General features: G+C 54.9%; 1 protein-coding gene across 3 annotated transcripts in view; it reads right to left on the reverse strand.

Moving 5' to 3' along the window:
- Positions 1 to 314: 314 nt before the first annotated feature.
- The window catches only part of Wscd2 (WSC domain sialate O sulfotransferase 2), a 46,222-nt gene continuing 28,151 nt past the window's right edge, over positions 315 to 18,385 (reverse strand). For all 3 annotated transcript variants that reach the window (XM_090320342.1, XM_090320344.1, XM_090320343.1), the window contains exons 3-9: positions 15,178 to 15,292; positions 13,392 to 13,576; positions 7,332 to 7,453; positions 6,600 to 6,774; positions 6,291 to 6,455; positions 5,888 to 6,088; positions 315 to 1,973 (exon numbers count right to left, since the gene is read on the reverse strand). In XM_090320342.1, coding sequence (XP_090176468.1) covers positions 1,621 to 1,973; positions 5,888 to 6,088; positions 6,291 to 6,455; positions 6,600 to 6,774; positions 7,332 to 7,453; positions 13,392 to 13,576; positions 15,178 to 15,292 — 1,316 coding nt within the window. In that variant the 3' untranslated portion in view covers positions 315 to 1,620. The remainder of the gene's footprint in view (positions 1,974 to 5,887; positions 6,089 to 6,290; positions 6,456 to 6,599; positions 6,775 to 7,331; positions 7,454 to 13,391; positions 13,577 to 15,177; positions 15,293 to 18,385) is intronic.

An 18,385-nucleotide genomic window follows, 5' to 3' on the forward strand; every position in this document is an offset into this window, starting at 1 on the left:
CAAAGCCAAGCAGGGCCAGGTACTGGTGGCTTACACTTGTAATCCTAGCTACTCAGGAAGCTCGAGATGTGAGGATCGTGGTTCAAACACTGTAAGACTCTTATCTCCAATCAACCACCAGTTTCCTGGAAGTGGAGCTGTGGCTGTAAGTGGTAGGGTGCTAGTGCTAGAAGAGCTCAGGGACAGCACCTAGGCGGAGTTCAAGCTCCTCTTCAGATGTCTTTCAGCCCCCATATAATTCATCCCCACAGGCACCGGCCCCCCAAATAGCCCCTCCTGCAAAGCCCCCCCCCTCACAACACTCTACCACGTGGTCAAATTGTCAACAAAACTCGCCTTTAATGATAGACACTGGCCTGAGGGACCCCTAGGGAGAAGCTGTGGTTAAAGGACCCCAGCAGAGAAGGCCAGGTCCCAGGGCTTGGACCAAGATTCTCCCGGGAGAGAGAGCTAGAGAGTCCACCTCCCAGTGGGCAGGGAGGCCAGGGGTCTCCATAAAAGAAGACTAGAAAGTAGCCCCGGGGTGTGGGTGGGAGAAACATGGTTACAAAATACATTCAGAGCCCATTGGCTGAGTCCTGGGCTGGCCCAAACCCTACAGATGAGGGCACTGGAGAGGAGACACAGGTTCAGGCCCGAGTCCTTTCTCTTTGCTTGGTTAAGATCCAAGGGCCCGAATGTATTAGTCATATTTCTCTTAAAAAAATAAATCTCTTCTCACTTGCCTTCTCCAGAGTCCCCTGGCTAGCTAGGCCTTCACGTGCACCCTAGAAGGACCACATGGGGGGGAGGGACCACTCCACAGGAGCAAAGGCTGTGACTATGGCTTTCGTATGTACATGATGGAGCCACAGGCACCCGAGGTGGGGCATTACACGGATGGGATCCTGAATCCATGCTTTTTTTCTTTTTTGTAACAGGACATTGGTGATTCGGGTCCCCAGAAATCCTTTGGTTTGGTGTCTCGGATGACAGAAACGAGGAGGTGGTTGTCTCCCCTCTCCTCAAAGGGCTCTGGAGGGAAGAGGGGGTGCTGGGCTGCCATGGAAGGGAGGCCTGGGGCCTGGGAAGGTAGTTGGGGGTTTGTGGATGGGGGCGGCGCCCTCTGGTGCCCTGGGAGGGAGCAGGAGGGCAGAGGGTAGTGGATGTTGGATCCCACGATAAAGAGCAGTGTCCCTGTTTATGTTTGAGGACCCTGGAAGTAAGACAGAAGACCCCAAGATTTCTCCCCTTGCTCCCCCAGGTACTAGGTGGGAAGGAAGGGCCCTTCCTCAGCCCTACATGGGGAACACATCCAGCCTGCTGCCCTCCTAGGGTCCGATCCAAGAAATCCTCCCGGGCACCTGGGTCCCCGCTGTGCCCAGCCCCACGATGCATGTCCCACCGCTTCCTGAGTGGGGTGGAGAAGGGCGCCCACGTGTGTTCGTGACAGCGTCTCCTCCCCCACCGCTGTCACCACCATGGGGGAGGGGCCCAGCGGTGTCTCCCCCTCTTCCCACCAGTGGACCCCAGAGTGATGCGCAGGCAGGGACGCGGGGACAGACCAAGGGTCCACGTCCGGGGTCCCGGAGCCCCCTGCGTCATGCGGGGAAGCGCGGGGCGAGGCGGGAGCCGGGGGCATCATGTCGGGCAGTAGTCGTCGGGCACCCCGGTGAGGTTGCGCCCCCGGAGCGCGGCGTCCACCATCTTGATGTAGGCGGCGATGGTCCGGTGCATGTCGGCCGTGTAGGGGTCGAACTCGAGCTTGCGCAGCCCCGAGCGCTTGAAGTTGCCGTCCTTCTGGCTCTCCACGCACAGCAGCCGGTCCTCGCGCGCCGCCACGCCCAGCAGGCGCACCATGCGGCCCAGCTGCGCGAACAGGTCCCGCTTCAGGTCCTCGAAGTGCACCACCAGCACCTTCCGGCCGAACTTGAGCCAGTCCAGCGTGTGCGTGGCCCACCACGGCGCGTAGTTGCGCACGAACTCCGGCCACTCTGCGGGGAACACGGGGCGGGCGGATGGGCAGGCATGGAGGGGCAGCAGGGCCGCCCCGACCCTGGCACGGTGCCCACAACCACCCCGACCCCCAAGGACACACCTAGCCCACGCCTTCCACACGCCGCAAGCCTCCCGTGCCCGCGCCCCCCGCCGCATCGTCTCCTCCGTAGGCAGGAAAGTTCACCTGGAGCTTACTGCGAGCCAAGCAGAGCCCTGCCATCTGTGCTCTAATAACACGTATGTCCTCTAACGTGGAAATGGGTGCTACCCCGACATGGAAACATACGTACCCCAAATGTCGAAATCTATGGCACCCAGCATAGATATATGTGGCATTCCACCATAGATATATATGGCACTCCACCACAATAATATACAGTACTCTGACCTAGAAAATATGCTACCCTGACCTACAAAGGCTACTCTAACTGGGTTAAAAAAGCAGGGGGGGGGCACAGTGGCTCACACCTGTAATCCTAGCTATTCAGGAGGCTGCGATCTGAGGATCCTGGTTCTAAGCCAGCCCAGGCAATACAAAACCCTGAGACTTTTATCTCCAATTAATCATTAGAAAAGAGGAAATGGGGCTATGGCTCAAGGGTAGGGTGGGAGCCTTGAGCTGAAGAGCGCAGGGACAACGCCCAGGCCAGAATTCAAGCCCCATGACCACTCCCCACCCCCCCACCCCCCCACCCCCCCCTCACCCCCCCACCCTCCCCTGCCAAAAAAAAAGGGGGTCTGGTAGTGTAGCTTAAGTGGTAGAGTGTCTGTGCAGCTAACTGGCAAGTTCAAGGTCCTGAGTTCCAACCCCCCAAACAAATAAGTCCTAATTCTTTTTGGATGATGGAGGCAAGTTCTCATCTTCAATCTTATCAACTGCCCTGAAAGGAGGGGGCTACTTATTGGTTTTTCCCCACCAGCGAGGAGGCAGAGAGGCCCAGGGTGTGGAGGCCCAGGGTGTGGAGGCCAGACAGGCAGAAAAGAGCTTCCTGATCCTGGGATCTGCTTGTTTCCAGCCACCTGCAACCAGCTGTAAACCCCTCCTCGTCGCTCATCCACTTGCACACGGCAGGGGCTCCATGAAGGGCTATTGAACTACATTGGAATTTCCAGCTGCCAAATTGGAACAGCAGCTCGAGTTCCTGTTACTTGTTGTGACTCCTGCTCCCCTAGGCCCCTCCCGGAACCCAGCAACTGCTCGGGAAATATTGATGCTGGCAGAGAAGTTGTTTTTAAAAGTTCTTGACTGCGTTATTGACAATGGGTTGGACTCACGGAGCCCATGTTGTTAGAACAGGTTGAGAGTCACTGTGTCTGGGTGACTGTGAGCACTGTACCAAGAGTACCTGTTGGTTTTACTTTTCAGAATGTGTCCCTCTCCTCTGTCATCTTGCAGCACCTCTGGGATTCAGGACAGCTGCCCTGCTATAGTCACAGTCTCGAGGAAAGCCCAGGTGGCCCAGATGGTGCTTGACATTCAGCACAAAATAGATCTGGCCGCTGTGTGGCTGCTCCTGACCTCTGGGAGGAAGGGGCGCTAGGTGGCGCTCTCCGGTCTGTGTGTAGGGTGGCTGGGGTCCCTTGGGTAGTTCCAGCTGACCTAGGCCTTGGGTACAGACGGAGACACCTCACTGGAAGGGCACGGCTGCTTTGTCTGAGGACCAGGCTGATACCCCATTATCTGCTGGGCATCTGCTGGGTGTTAGCGGTGTGCTGAGCACTTCACATGGAGTCCTCACCCAGCCAGGAAGAATTCCCACCCCGTGTTTCTGACAGAGGAAGTGAGGTTCACAGACATGGCACAACTTGCCTAGAGCTCACAGTGGGTGTCTAAGGCAGAGCTCAAATCCACTCCCACGTCTACTGCAGACTGAGCAGGGCTCCTAGTCTCCCAATGACTCCCTAAATGCCTCTGATCCAGGTCAGGTGTGGTGGTGCCTGCTTATAATCCTGGCTCTCGGGAGGAAGAGGTAAGGGGATTGAGTTTGAGACTAAGCAGGGCTAGAAAGTGAGTTCAAGGCCAATCCTGGCTACACAATGTGGTCTTACAAAAAACACGAACACTTGATCCAATCAGCTGTGCCTTGACCCCCACCCCTGCCCTCTGATGCTGGACTGCGAGCAAGAACTCAGGAACTAGGTGCCCTCCCTGAGGCTTTTGCTTTTTGTTTGGTTCAAAGCTAGCAATTGGCCACCTGAACCACAGCCATACTCTGACTCTTCCGTGGTAACCTGGAGCTAAGAGTCTCTTGGACTTTCCTGCCCAGGTTGGCTTCAACCCATGATCCTCAGGTCTCAACTCCCCTTCCTGTGGAATTACAGGCACGAGCCATTGGTTCCTGGCTTGTACCTCCACTTTTAACTTTTTCAGTGGTACTGGGGTTTGAGCTAAAGACCTCATGCTCACTTGCCATTTGATCCACACCCCAAGCCTTTTTTTGACTTTATCTTTTTAGATAGAGCTTTGCATTTTTGTTTTGTTTTGTCCTGGGCTGGCCTGGACTGTGGGCCTCACCAGAGTTCACTACCATTCCCAACTTGGTGGTTGAGATGGAGGTCTTGCTAACTTTTGACCAAGTTGGCCTTGAACTGTGATCTATCCCATCTCCACCTCCTAAGCAGATACTCCTAGACAATTCTGCAGTCGGATGGTAGAGGTTCAAAGACCCAATTCCTCTCCACCTGACTGTGTGACCTTGGAGATGTTATTTGGTGTCTCTGAGACTCAGTTTACCTAAAGGCAAATGGCAAACCTGTTGAGACCTCTTTCCTATGGAAGTCTTGTGGATTGCACGCAGGGATCCTGCACAGAGCCTGAAAGAGGCTGGATGAATGGTGATTACTTTTACAGTGTCTCAGGCTCATGCTGGCCCCCAGCCTCTCCTGAGACCCCCCCCAACACCCCATCACTTGGGCCCGAGCCCCTCACAAAGCACAACAGACTTCCAAGCTGTTTTAGCCTCAGGTATTTACCCACTCGGCGCCCCCATCCCCATCAGCCAAGCTGCTAAAATTACCTCAATGGAAAGAAGTATAAAAATTAAAACAAAAGCCCTCAATTAGCTCAGGCTTCCTGGTAATTGATCAGTGCCTCAGATCTGGCAATAACGAGTATCAGATGCTCTGGGAATTGTCCCTCAGGTGTGTCCAGCTGGCTGGGCACAGGCTGGTCAGTCTCTGCTCCAGCTTCTCAGGGACAGGAAGAACCCGAGTCTGATTAATAGCCGCACTGTCCCTCATCCCCTATGGAATCGTTAAACACGGTCTCTATTTCATTAAACAGATCCAGAACAATTCACCTTGTGTAATCATATAACATAAAATTTTGCTTTGGACTACCTCCAGGGAGGTTATAAAACTAATGTGATAGAACCAAGTGGGGTGTATGTGTGTGTGGGGGGGGGAAGGGGTTTCAAATCAGCTCTACTTGGAAAGGACCAAGAACAAGATGGGGTGACTTTGGTTTTGTCCCAACGATTAAATGGGTGGTATTCTTGTGTGTGTGTGTGGGGGGGGTTCAGAAGTTAACTCTTGCCAGGCATGGTGGGGCATGCCTACAATCCCAGCACTCAGGAGACTGAGACTGCAAGATCTTGCATTCCCTCGCCGCTCTGCAGGCTTAATTCCCCCTTTATGGGGAGAGGGTGGGGGGTGGGTCTCAGCTCTGGGAGGTTAAGCAGCTTTTGTAGGAAGTGGGAGGCTGGGGCTCCATCTCCGGAATCTCACTCTGCGTCCTGTGTCCTGCGCCATGCCAGGGGCTGATACTGGTGGATGTGGTGACAGCCCGGCCGGGCCCCCTGCATCCCCCCCACTCCAGCACTGCCTTGCAGAAGCCCCGCCCATGCCAAAGCCCCCCCCCCCATGCCGCCCCCAGCGCTCCAGCCACGCCCCCTCCCTCCTCGAGCCCTACCTTTGCCCTTCCAGTGCGCATGTGCGGCGAAGCCAATGTGGCCGCCGTACTTGCGGTTGAACTCGGCCATGAGCGCCTTGTAGGGGTTGCGGATGAGCAGGATGGCGGCGTCGAAGGCCTCGATCTCCTTCTGGCCGCTCTCGTGCGTCTTGATGCAGATGGTGCGCCCGCTTCGCCAGTGGTCCCGTTCGCCCTTGAACCCTTGCCAGGACAGAGGTGAGGGAGGCTGGGAGGAGGCAGGAGGCCCCTGACCCCCCGGAGGCCCCGGGAGTGCGGGGTCGGGGGGCTCGGTTCTCCACTCCTGCATTGGCTGGGCACCTGCGAGGTGCAGGACACGGTGGCTGGTGCGACCCGGGGAGCCTTGAGGCCTGGGCTCCGGGGCCGGGGACCGCGCGGGCCTCACCTTTATTGTACAGGGAGCCGTCGAAGTAGTAGCTGCCGGTGTAGAAGCCCGTGGCCAGCTCGATGAGGTGGCGGGCCCAGGTGTTGCCGGCCCCGGGGAAGCTGGCCAGAGCGATGAGCTGCCTGGACTTGGCGGGCAGGAAGCGTCTGTCCATGCAGCGGTTGTCTGGGAAGGCGCAGGGGACGCGCAGGGGTCAGCCACCCCCGGGCAGAGGGGACCGGCCGGGCCCCCACCCCGCGCCCAGGACGAACCCCAACAGGCCCCCCGCGCGCCTGGGGCGCCCTGGGCGCGCCCGCGTCCGCGGCTGACCTTGCACCTGGGTCTGGTACACGATGAAGTAGCTGGGGGTCCCGCAGCTCTCCACCTCCTCCGCGCTGCACCTCTGCGCGCACAGCTGCTCGTCCTCCCGCTCGTGCAGGGGGAACCGCGTGGTGGGGAAGCCGCAGTGGCAGGCGGTGCCCGCCAGAGCCGCCAGCGGGAACTCCTGGGGGTGGGGGGGGCAGGGAGAGGACCCGTGAGCCCCGACCTCAGACCTCAGCCTCCCCAGGACAGACACGAGCACCGGCGGTGGTGTCCGGCTCTCAACTCAATTCTTTTTCAAATTCCAAGGACATTTTTTCTTTTTTCCTACCGGTGCTACAGGAAGTTTTTGTAGGAAGGAAACATCCCATAGATTCCTGGGTTGTCCCGTTACTATAGAAACGGCACCAGGCACCATCTGCGCTCCCTGTCTGTGGATTCTGTGTCTGTGGATCCAACCAAGGGTGGGGGGGGGGCAGGTTGAGAGGATGGAGGGGGTGGGGGTGGGGGCTGCATCTCCAGGAACAGTGCAGACTTCCTTTGCCTGAACTACACAGGAGAGAGACTGTGCACACAGCACTCGTTTTGTATCAGATGTGCAGGGAGCCAGAGGATTAGGGACTGGAGCAGTCCTTCACCCTGGCATATATGGGGGGCATCCTGAAGCCTTTGGATGCCTCCCCCCACCCCGGGGTGGTGAGAGGACTCTCCCCCTCTCCCTCCCCCCAGGCCCAGGCACACCTTCTCCGTGCAGAGATCCACGCACTTGTCCACTGACATGTTGGACATGGCTACTGTTACAGGCAAGGCCAGGGAGAGGTTGTCCGGCCTGCGAAAACAGCCCCGGAACACCGCGCTGCCGTCTGAAGCCAGAGGGGAAAGAACCTGTGAGAACCAGGACAAGGCCGAGTCCCTGCTGAAAGGACACTGTGGGGAGGGAAAGCTCAGAGAAGACAAGCCACTTGCCCACGGTTATACAGCCAGCCGAAGCAGGCAGATGCAGAAGAAACAAACCACATTGTTCTTCAGCACGCCAGCCCCTTTCCCCTTTCCCATTCTGAGCACTTGAGAATGGAAGGGAGCAAAAGGTCCAGTATCACATCCTGGTCTCTACCAGCCCCAAACTGAGCCCCTCACCTACAGTTTGCATGGGATGGTGCATGAGGACTCAAGAAAATTCAACCTGCAAACTCCCGGCTGTACACTAGCAAGCATCGGAAATTCAGAAGCCATGGCTGACTCTCTAATGGAGTTTTTCCTCTCAGTGCTGGAGACAGAATCCAGGACCCTTGCACATGCTCTACCATGAATCCACAGTCCCAGCCCTTAGCAGTTTCCCTGAAGCTGTGTCACGTCTTAGGCAGAGCCCAGCAAGTATTGGTGTCGAAAGCCAGCTCTGGGTGTGGAGGAAGATGGGAAGGGGGTAGGGCAGGGGAGGGAGGCCTCTGCTGCCCCCCCCCCTTCATCCCAGCTCTGAGGAGCTCTGCCTGTGTGTGCGTGTGAAACTAGATGATGGAGTTGTCTTTCCTTAAGAGGAGAGTCTGGAATCCTAGCGCACAGGACATGCTGATGGAGGGCAAAGGTCAACCGGAACAGGAGGCATGAAATTGTATATTAAAAAAATTAATAAAAGCCAACAGGACCAGAGGTATAGCTCCGATAGCAGAGAGGCCCTGGGCTCAAATCTCAGTACCGCACAAACAAAACAAACCTAAAAAGAAGCAGGCCCTGTGGAATGTGTTGCAGGGTCCCGTTGGGCTTCCTCTCCCCCAGCCCCCGTCTGATCTGGAGTGGAATCCTCCTGCCACAAAGGACACTGCTGATGTCGGGGGCGTGAAACAGGTGCCATCCACAAAGTCCCGGATGCTGAGCCCATCCACTTCCAGAAAAGCCTTGCCAGGCGCATGCAAGCTTGGGTTTCGGAAGTTACAGTTCAGGAGCCGATGGCAGGGGCTTCTGGCTAGTTGGGGTTTGATATGCCTGTGGGGGGGGCAGGGAGGGGGACAGAGGGGTCGGCACCAATGCACGTGTGTGCCAAGGAAGCCATAGGGGACTGCCCCTTTCGCAGGACTCTGGGGCTGGGGGCTATGAATGATACTTTTCATTGTTTTCTTTTGTCATTCATGGGGCTTGAACTCAGGGCCTGAGCTCTGGGCTCTTTTGCTCAAGGCTGGTTCTCTACCACTTTGGGCCACAGCGCCGCTCCTGGTTTTCTGGTGGTTTTCTGGAAGTCTCATGGACTTCCCCGGCTGGCTTTGAACCGTATCCTCAGATCTCAGCCTCCTGAGTTGCTGAGATGACAGGCGTGAGCCACTGTCGTTCAGTTTCTCCACGTGCTGACAATGTGAGTTTCCCAGAAGCCCCCTCGGGCTCTGTGGCAGGAGTGGGAGGCTTGCAGAAGCCACACAGATGTCAGCTCTTCTTTGTGGACAGCAATGACCCGAGCAGCTTGGGCCTTTTACCAGCAGGAGGCCAGCAGCAGGAGCATGAGTTGACTCTTCACCGAAGCACGCAGTCTGGAAGTAGCGGCAGAGGTCTCCCGAGTCCCAGAATACCTTTGTTCTGCTGTTTCACGCACACAAAGCCAGAGGTAAATGTCAGCAGGCGTCAGCAGGAGGTGGGCATGGAAGAGTCCTTCCTGATTTGAAAGCCACCACCCGCCCCCGGGGTAATTAGGACAAGCTGGACTGCATTAAAGATGCAGGGAAGAGGCCCAGGGGTGAGCTGGAGGCCATGCATGGCCACACACCTCCTACAGTCAGGGCCTGGCTTGCACAAAGACACTCACCATCCAAGGAGCATTCAAGCCTGCTGTAGTTAGACAGCATGGAAGGCTCCCTCAGGCTGTTGGAGGTTCCACTGCATGAATTGGCTGGCCTTGTAGGACAGGCAGGGTTGCAAATTGTCCCCATGTTACAGCAGAGATACCAGAGGCTCTGAGAGAACCAGGCACGCGGTCACAGTTGACACAGACAGAAATGGGGGTGCATACAAGCAAGGTCTACCCAAACCCCAGCCCGCCCACATCGGGCAGAGGCTTCTTGTCTTCCTGGGTGTCAGTCAGGGGAGAAATGCAGACCATCCTTCCTCTAGGATGCAGAAGGAAACAGTTCTTCTAATCGCCACCACACTGGCCCCACACAGAAGAGAGAGCCCAGGAGGTTTTGTTATGAAATAGCAAAATTCAGAGGTCTGGCATGGTGGGGCACACATGTCATTTGAGTTACAGAGAGATGGGAGGATGGAAGTTTGAAGACAGGATAAAAAGTTCCTGTCATCCCATCTGTGTACAAGGCAGAAATAATAGGGTCACAGCCTCAAGTAAAAAGCATAAGGCCCTATTCCCTTAAAGAAAAACAACAAAAAAACCTAGGATATGGTGTAGGATTCCAGACCTGCCTGGGCGTCACATGGCCCTCTGCTGAGGCTGGAATGAGGTATCCAAGAGCTAAAAGCACCAATGTCGAGCAAAATCCTTTCCATTTCCATCAGGCATCAGGTCCATCACACAAATTGGGCATCTAGGTTTTTAAGTGCAAGTTTCATGATGTCTTCATCAAGGCAGAGTGATAAACACTGAAGAGGAAGGCTGGCCTGGGTCCTGGGAGCCGCTGCTTTGCATTCATTAAAGGTTTCTGCCTCTCCCCAGGGCAGCCAGCACCTTGGACAGCCACCAGAGTGAGAATGTGGAGCTCCTGTGTGTGTGTGTGTGTGTGTGTGTGTGTGTGTGTGTGTGTGTGTGTGTGTGTGTTGGTACTTGAACTCAGGGCTTCACAGTCTCTCTTTTCTGTTTAGGGCTGATACTCTGCCACTTGAATCACAGCTTCACTTTCAGCTTTTTGGCTGGTTTGTGGGAGATAAGAGTCTCATCAACTTTTCCCTGCCCTGGCTGTCTTCAAACTTGGAGCCCCAGATCTCAGCCTCGTGTGTATCTGGAAGCACAGAGGATACCTAATGATCAGCACAGGTCTCACGAATCTCGCTATCCGGATCTTGCAAATGAACCAGTGTGTGACATTCTATCATTCTTCACGTCCTCAGGTGGCTAGCAGAACCCCTCTCCTCTCGAGCTGGGTATATTTACTAACAAGATCCGAGAGTGCCCAGGCATGGGGCCTGTGTCGAGGCGAAGCAGCAGTTGCCTGTGTGCAGACATTCCCTCCGCTGGCTTGTAATGCTCCAGCTGGGACCTTCCATGGCCTCGAGGATCTGTAGACTGGCTCCATACCTGGGGTCGATGACCCACCAATGCCGTGCTTGGGAGACAAGAAGCCTGTTTGCAGTCAGACCGAGTTCTGTGCTGGCGCTCAAGGGAACAGCATTAGGAGACAGTGTTCCTTCCAGCTAATGACTGTACAAATGGAATTGTTTGCACCATACCGGCTTCCTGGTGGGTTCCTTCCTTTGCTCTGCTCGCTGTACCACATGCTAGGGCCATATGCCACCAGCCTAGAGGACATGCTTGTTCTGATGTGTATGCCAGATCCCAGGTCCAGGAAGCCAAGGGCACCAGTCATCACAGTGAAGGTCTGGAAAGTTCAGATTGCTTACAGTCAGCGGCCAAGGTAGGTGGGGTCAGGGGTCAGAGGAGGGAGGAGCTGGACTCCAAACAAGTAACTCCCTTCCCCCAAAGAGGAGCTGGGTTCCGGAATCCAGTTCAAGGAGCCAAAGCGTGTCCAGTCCTGTAGTGTGAGCAATCCAATCTGGGAGCCAGAGATCTGGGTTCAAATCCCTGCTTGACTTCCGAGATGCATCTTGGCCTTGGGGCTGGGGCGGGAATCAGGCAGCTAAGCCAGGGGCTGGCGGCTTGCATCTGTCATCCTAGCTATTTGGGAAGCTGAGGTCTGAGGATCATGGTTCAAAGCCAGCTGGGAAGGAAAGTCCATGGGACTCTTATCACCAGTTAACCATTAGAAAACCAGAAGTGGCACTGTGGCTCAACATGGTAGAGCACTAGCGTTGAGTAAAAGAGCTCAGAGACAGTGCCCAAGCTCTGAGTTCAAGCCCTATAACTGACAAAAATAAGTAAATAACTTAATCATGCAGGTAATTATTTCCTGAAATTCCCCCAGGGGCTTTATCACCAGCCATCTAGGGTTGCCTAGATTTTGACCCAATTCCTTGGCCACTTGTCTTGAGTCTGGGTACGCATCCCTCCTCTCCGAGGGACCTGTCAAGGCTCCTATGATGAAACTGCCCTCCTTCCCTTCCTCCTTGGCGCCTCTCCCAGGTGTCCAACCCAGCCCCTTCTTCTCCCTGTGCTGTGTGAGATGGAGCCACAGCCGAGGGAGGGGCCTTGAACGTGGACTCCACCCATGGCCTTTGCTGACTCACAGCTGGAGCACGTGGCTTTCTGTCACAGGGACTGTACTTTGTCCCCTGCTCAGCCCTTCCGCTCCAGGTCTAGTTCATTCTGGAGCCAACCAAGCACTTTGGGTTGGTAGGAGGTCCTAGGATCCTCTTTCCACATGCCATGTTGCCATGGTTCCCAAGCGCCCTTGGTAACCACCTCCTGTCTTCCTGTCTCTGCTGCCTCCGTTCTGATCCCAGCCGAAGTAACTGAGAGAGTGCCCCTTAGTCTCCAGGGGGCAGGTGCCAAGGCCTTGAGACTTACATGGTGGCATGCAGAGCCCAGGTCCCCACTTGCTGAAAGAAGGACCACAATGCCTCATGGATACAAGGCCATGATGGTTTTCTTGAATGCTACAATGCCCCTTCACAGTGCTTCTGCTCACACGGGGTGGGCCTTCTGAGGGGCACAGCAGCATCCCACCAGCCTTGGCTGGCTGTGCCCCTGCCACCAGCTGGCCCAGCAACCTCCCAGCCTGCCCATAGAGATGTGCACAGAATACCTGTCATAGCAGATTCCAGTGATGTGTGTGTGTGTGTGTGTGTGTGTGTGTGTGTGTGTGTGTGTGTGTGTGAGAGAGAGAGAGAGAGAGAGAGAGAGAGAGAGAGAGAGAGAGAGAGAGAGAGAGAGAGAGAGAGAATGTCCAGATTCTCCAGCCAACAGAACATTAACCACAGGGGAAGTCTGGCTAATGTCAGGCTAATGACACACCCCAGCCAAATCTCCTTATCTGTCTCTGCCATATCCGGACCTCTCTCACTACAGTGGCTTTCTCTCAGATACCCCAGTACTTTGAGGCCAGGAAAAACACACATAATTATTCTCCATTGCCTAGGTTCAGGGCCTGGCATGCCAGTTACAGACTGTTTTTAGATACCACCTCCTGCAGGAAGGGGACAACGGTGGGACAACACCTATCGGGGAAGGCTCCTGACCTCTTCATCTTCCTCCTCCTTGGAAGGGGTGTGGAGGCTGGAGGGTCTTTGAGGGAGAGTTAGGACTTAGTTAGGTAGATGGGGGGAAAATGGTGGACTTAACACATGGCAAACAACAAGTGGCCCAACATGGTGCTTCTTCCCATAATGCTCTAGGTTCTCACTCAAATGTATCTTTTTCCCATCATGTGCTGGGTTCCCATTCAAATGCGTTTTCCCATAATGCCTTGGGTTCTTGCTTAAATGAATCTTTTTCCCATCATGCCTGGGTTCCCACTCAAATACTTCTTCCCATAATGCCTTGGGATCCCACTCAACCAGTGAACTGTCAGCCCGTGCAAAGCCCGGGAGGAGTCACGGGGAGGTAGGGATGCTGAACACGGCTTAGCAAGGCAGGGCTGGGAGGCCAGTGGTAGCCTCTAAGTGACAGGGAGCTGTGGAGGGTGCAGGGAGACATGGGGGTGGCTGGGGGTTGTACAATGCAAGGCAGCAGAGGATCAGGGCCAACTCACGTACACCTGCGGGCCGACTCCTGGGCCAGCTGCAGCCGGTAGACGGAGAGGCGGTTGGCACCGCCGCACAGGCTGCCCCTCTCGCCCTTGCACCCCATGTCACACTCTGCCTCGCTCACATTTGCTGCCTGGATCTTGTGGCCGCAGTAGCACTCGGCGCCGAACTCCAGCCCAGCATACAGGTAGCCCCTGTAGGAGGCAGCCATTAGGCAGGGCAACGGGTGCCGTGGCAGCCCAGGGTGGGGTTAAGACAAGAATATCTCCTCAGAAAAGGGACCAGGGAGACCCACCCATAGAGGCCAGGCTGACAGGGGCCTCCAGGAGATGGGGAGACTGACCCAGGGCAGTGAGGAGAGCCAGGAACAGGGCCAGGGCATACCACAGGGACAGGTTTGCCACGAAAGGCCAGGGGGGGCAGGGAGACCCGTGCATCTGCTGTGTACACACATTTTCCCACAGAGACACCCCACTCCTTCCTTTCACCTGATACTCCTTCACCACACCACATCTCTCTGTTTACCTTTTTCTCTTTCTCCTGTTGCTTTTTCACACACACACACACACACACACACACACACACACACACACACACACGCTCACACCAGTCTCTGGGGTGCCCCACACCCTCCCCATCCTCTTGTTCCTCTGTGGTTGGAAGACAGTCACCTCTGCAGACCCCAACCTCCCTTCGAAGCATATCCACCCCCCCGAGGGGGGTGAGGTCTCCATGTCCCCCAAAGGAGCTGGGGTGAAGTGAAGGAGGCAGGAGTCTTGTGAGCTCCTTGCAAGATGTCAAAACTGAGCCCACATTCCTGCCAAGTAAAAAAATTCCTTCCCCTAAAAAAAAAAGAACGAGCCAGCCCAGGCCCCTTTCCTAGCGGTGGAATCCTTTCCTAAAAAGGCCATTCGGTGCTCAGCACATCCCTAAGCAGTGACAGGCGCAGGTGGGGGCTGGGCTGGGGCACTGTCTCACCCCAAGTGACCCCCAGAGTCAGCATGGCTCTTCAAAACAGCCCCACGGGGAGCCTCCCATGGACTGTCACCACCTGGGGGGTGTTTACCAAGATGCTGGCGAGACAGACAGACCCAGCCTGACTCACACCTCCTCACTCCTCAGACCCCTGACTCATGGGGTGGCATGGCAGGGCCACCCCATGGCCTCACCCCAAGCATCTTTAACAGGATCCACTTATCACAAAGCAAGAGCAACTCCGCTGCCTTCCCTGGAGGGGGGTGGGTCTGGAGGGAAGGAGAGCATTCCATCCCGGGCGGAGCTGAGCCAGGGGAAGAGCAAGGAGGCCAGGAGAGCCTCTGATCTGGAGGGCTGTGCTTCTAAAGTGCATTCCCCAAGACATTCAGTCCTTCCTTTCAAAGGCGGAAGCCCCCAGGCTGGGTACCCGTGGCTCACACACAAATCTGGATGTTTGCACACACATTCACAATCTCCTGCACACAAGGCCCCTTGTTCCTTAAAGGTGCTAGTGTATTGGTGTGAGCACACACACACACACACACACACACACACACACACACACACCCCACTGCTAACTCACTCCTGGCATGATCTTAGGCCATGGCACAAGCCAAACTCCACACGCTCTGGACACTCCTGCTCATTCACACATATGCACATGCATACCTGCCCTTGCACTCCCCTCCCCGCCCCTTTCCTCACATTCCTGTGCTCCACCTCCTGCACGACCTCCCGCCACAAGATCAAGGACAGCTCGGCTGGGGTGAGGGGGCCGGAGGGGATAGGAGTTAACCACGGGGCATGTCTGAGGTCCTACCGTTCTGCACAGTTGTCCTGGCAACGGAAGATGGTCATTTTTTTGTAGTCAAAAAAGGACACACCTCGCAGCGCCCGGCTCTGGGTGTCATCCAGGTAACAGCCCATGTACTTGGCTTTGGAAAGAGGAAAAATGTCAGAAGCAGCTGGGGCCAAAGCGGTTAGGAAGGAAGGAAGGGCTGTGAGGCCTGTTGAGCTTTGGCACCAATGTGAATATTTCTGAATATGAACAGGAGATGGAAGCCATGAGCTGGGCTGGGGCTGGTCCAGCATTGGTGGGCATTGGAGGGCCAGGGGTGAGGCTGCTGGCTCTGGAGACCAACAGGGAGCAGGAGGGAGACATTCACGGGCACAGGCTTAGGGTCTCCCAGCAACAACTGAGCCCCAAGCAGCCCAAGCTGAGACCCCTCTAAAGGATGGTGGCAGCCCAGGGATGGCAGTCTCTGGAGGTTTACATTTCTACACTGGGCCTGGATGGCTCTCAGTCTCAGTGACCATGTCACCCTTAGGGATGACTGGCAGGTGACCTACAGAGAGGCCTGGTCTTTCTGCAGTGAGCATGAAAAATGTCTGCCCAGTCATCTGTATAGATGTACCACAGCGTCCTGCATATATCAGGCCAGAAATGCAGGTCAGTGGGCCAGGAAACAAGCCATTCACAGTGCTGGGAAAAGGTACTGCACAGTGTGTCACGGGGTAATGATTTTACCCAAAGCACAGTTTCAAATTAGGACCACTGCCACTCAGCGGTAAGCTCCACACTTAGTTTCTTGAAGGTGTGAATGTTTTCTTGGTCTTCATGGGAAATGTGATACAGTATAACGCTACCCTGTAGTTATATAAAGTCTCTTCTCATTCCAAAAGAACTTATGATGTAGATATGTGGGTTTTTTTTTTGGTGCTGGTACCAAGGCTTGAACTCAGGGCCTCTCACTTGGCTCAGCTTGCTTGCTCATGGCTGATGCTCTACCGCATAAGCCATGTCTCCAGCTCAGATTTTTGCTGGTTAAATTGGAGATAGTTTCTTCTTGGGCATTTCTGCCCAGGTAGGTTCTGAACCTTCATCCTCCAGATCTCTTGAATAGCTAGGATTACAGATGAGAGCCTCTGAGAAGATGCCCCAGGAGTTCTTTGTGATCTAACTAATGACTCAGCCTTTCTGGGCTTGCGTTTTCATTTATGGGATGAGGTAAGGTTGATAAGCTCCCTGTCAGGACCGTTCTGCAGCCTATGGTAAACAAGAGTGGACAGAACTCCGAGCTGGGCCTGCCATGTAAGGGGCACACAATACATCTGTCTTGTGTGATCGTCTCTCTCGTTATCTGTTTTGTCATAGAGATCCGCCCAGGGCTGCACAGCCAGCAAATTGCAGTGCTGAGATTGGAAGCTTGCTCTGGTTGCTCCAGAGTCACTCTGAGATAGGTCAAAGCAAGGTGACCAGCACGTTAAAACGTAGAGGTCCAGACCTCCTGCCCTGAGCTAGCCAGATCTGAATGCAGTGCCTCCCTTCCCTGCCCCTGGGCCAGGACAGATTCTGACTTTTCTACATCCTCGACAGCTCTGCCAGCTTTGGAACAAGCCCAACATACTCAGTTAGCCTCAAGCCAGAGGTGAGTCTTGCTTTTATTACAGCTAATGTACTGTGTTGTCTTTGCTCACTGCACTTTGAACAGGTTCACCACACAAAGGCTGCATTTGTGCTTTGTCAGGAACACTCCCTGATTCCAGGGTTGCTGCTCAAAGCCTTGAGAGCTCAGGCTACGTGGTAGGGTGCCTTTTCATCTCTCTTTGCATCGTGTAGAATACGCAACCTGCTGGGCTGCGGGGGAGAGGACAACTAATATGGTGTACTCAGCTCTTCCAAGTGTCACAATTAAGTGCTTCCTGTCTGTTTTTCCCAATGGTTATCTGTATATGTCAGAGTAAGTGTTTTCTCTGGGAGTCTCAGTTTTGCCACCTGTGAAATAGGACAGCAAAGGCTGAGAGTTTGTGGTCACTGGAAGGGACAGTGAGTCACTGGTAATGGGATACCCCAAACCCACGGCCCAATGTTGATCAGCTATGACTGCTAATGGCAGCAAAGGCACAACACTGTGGGATGTGACTCTAATGTATGAAAATCAACCAGATGCCAATTCATCTTAGCTACTCAGGAGGCTGAGAGGTGAGGATCACAGTTCAAAGCCAGCCCAGGCTGAAAAGTCTGGGAGACTCTTTAATGAACCAGCAAAAAACACAGAAGTGGAGGTGTGGCTCATGTGTTAGAGCACTAGCCTTGGGAAAAACCAAAGAAAAGAAAAAAGAAAAGCCAAGGGACTGCATCCAGGCCCTGAGTTCAAGCTTCAGGACTGGCGCACGTATGCATGCATATGCACACCCCCCCCACACACACATTGTAATTATTATCACCCACAGATAACACTCTATGCAATGCAACAGCTCTGTAAATAGTGGAGACATCGTATAGCTTAGGGACTCTGACAAGAAATTTAAAACTCGGAGCAGGTTCAGCATAGAGGTCACCTGTGTTGTGTTGAACTTCAGGGCATAGAACCCATGGGAAGAGGGCTCTTGGGACCCGTGAGGGGCCATTGCTGCGCTGCAGCTCAAGAAACTGTTCTCCACAGAATCTAGAAGACCAGAGGCCATCTCTTGTGTGTTCAGTGGCCAAAGCCGGGAACACAGAGGAGGACTGTTTGCTGAGCTGGAGGGGGCAGTGCTGCGGGGGTGGGCAAGGCTGGCCCCAGAGGTCCTCTGGGCCGAGGCAGCGTCCTTCACTCACTCATTCATCCCCATCCACTGTGCCACGGGCATCAAGAGCCATCTGTGCACAGGAGCTGTCCTTGGTGCTGAAGAAGCAGAGCCAAACCTCCTGAAGCTGTGTCATGGGGGGGGGGGTGCGGGGTGGGGTGTGGGGATCCACTCACCCACACACAAGCACACTTGCACATACACATGGCACACATGCACATGATGATTTCAGATGGTGACAAATGCTGCAAAGAAAAGAACTCTGGGGACTTGGGGCTGTGGCCAAAGAAGAGGTGGGATGAGCTAGGACATCCAGGGAACTGTCTAGGGGAAGAAGAAAGGAGTCTGGGGTCCCTCTGCAAAGCCTGATACACCCCCATGACAGGCAGAGAGGCCTTTTCCCTGTCTCCTCACCCATCCTGCCCAGGACTCTAGAAACTTGCATCTGTGATCCTGTC

This window comes from Megascapheus bottae, chromosome 28 (genome assembly GCF_031878675.1).
Source record: "Megascapheus bottae isolate mThoBot1 chromosome 28, mThoBot2.hap1, whole genome shotgun sequence".
Taxonomy (NCBI): Eukaryota; Metazoa; Chordata; class Mammalia; order Rodentia; family Geomyidae; genus Megascapheus; species Megascapheus bottae.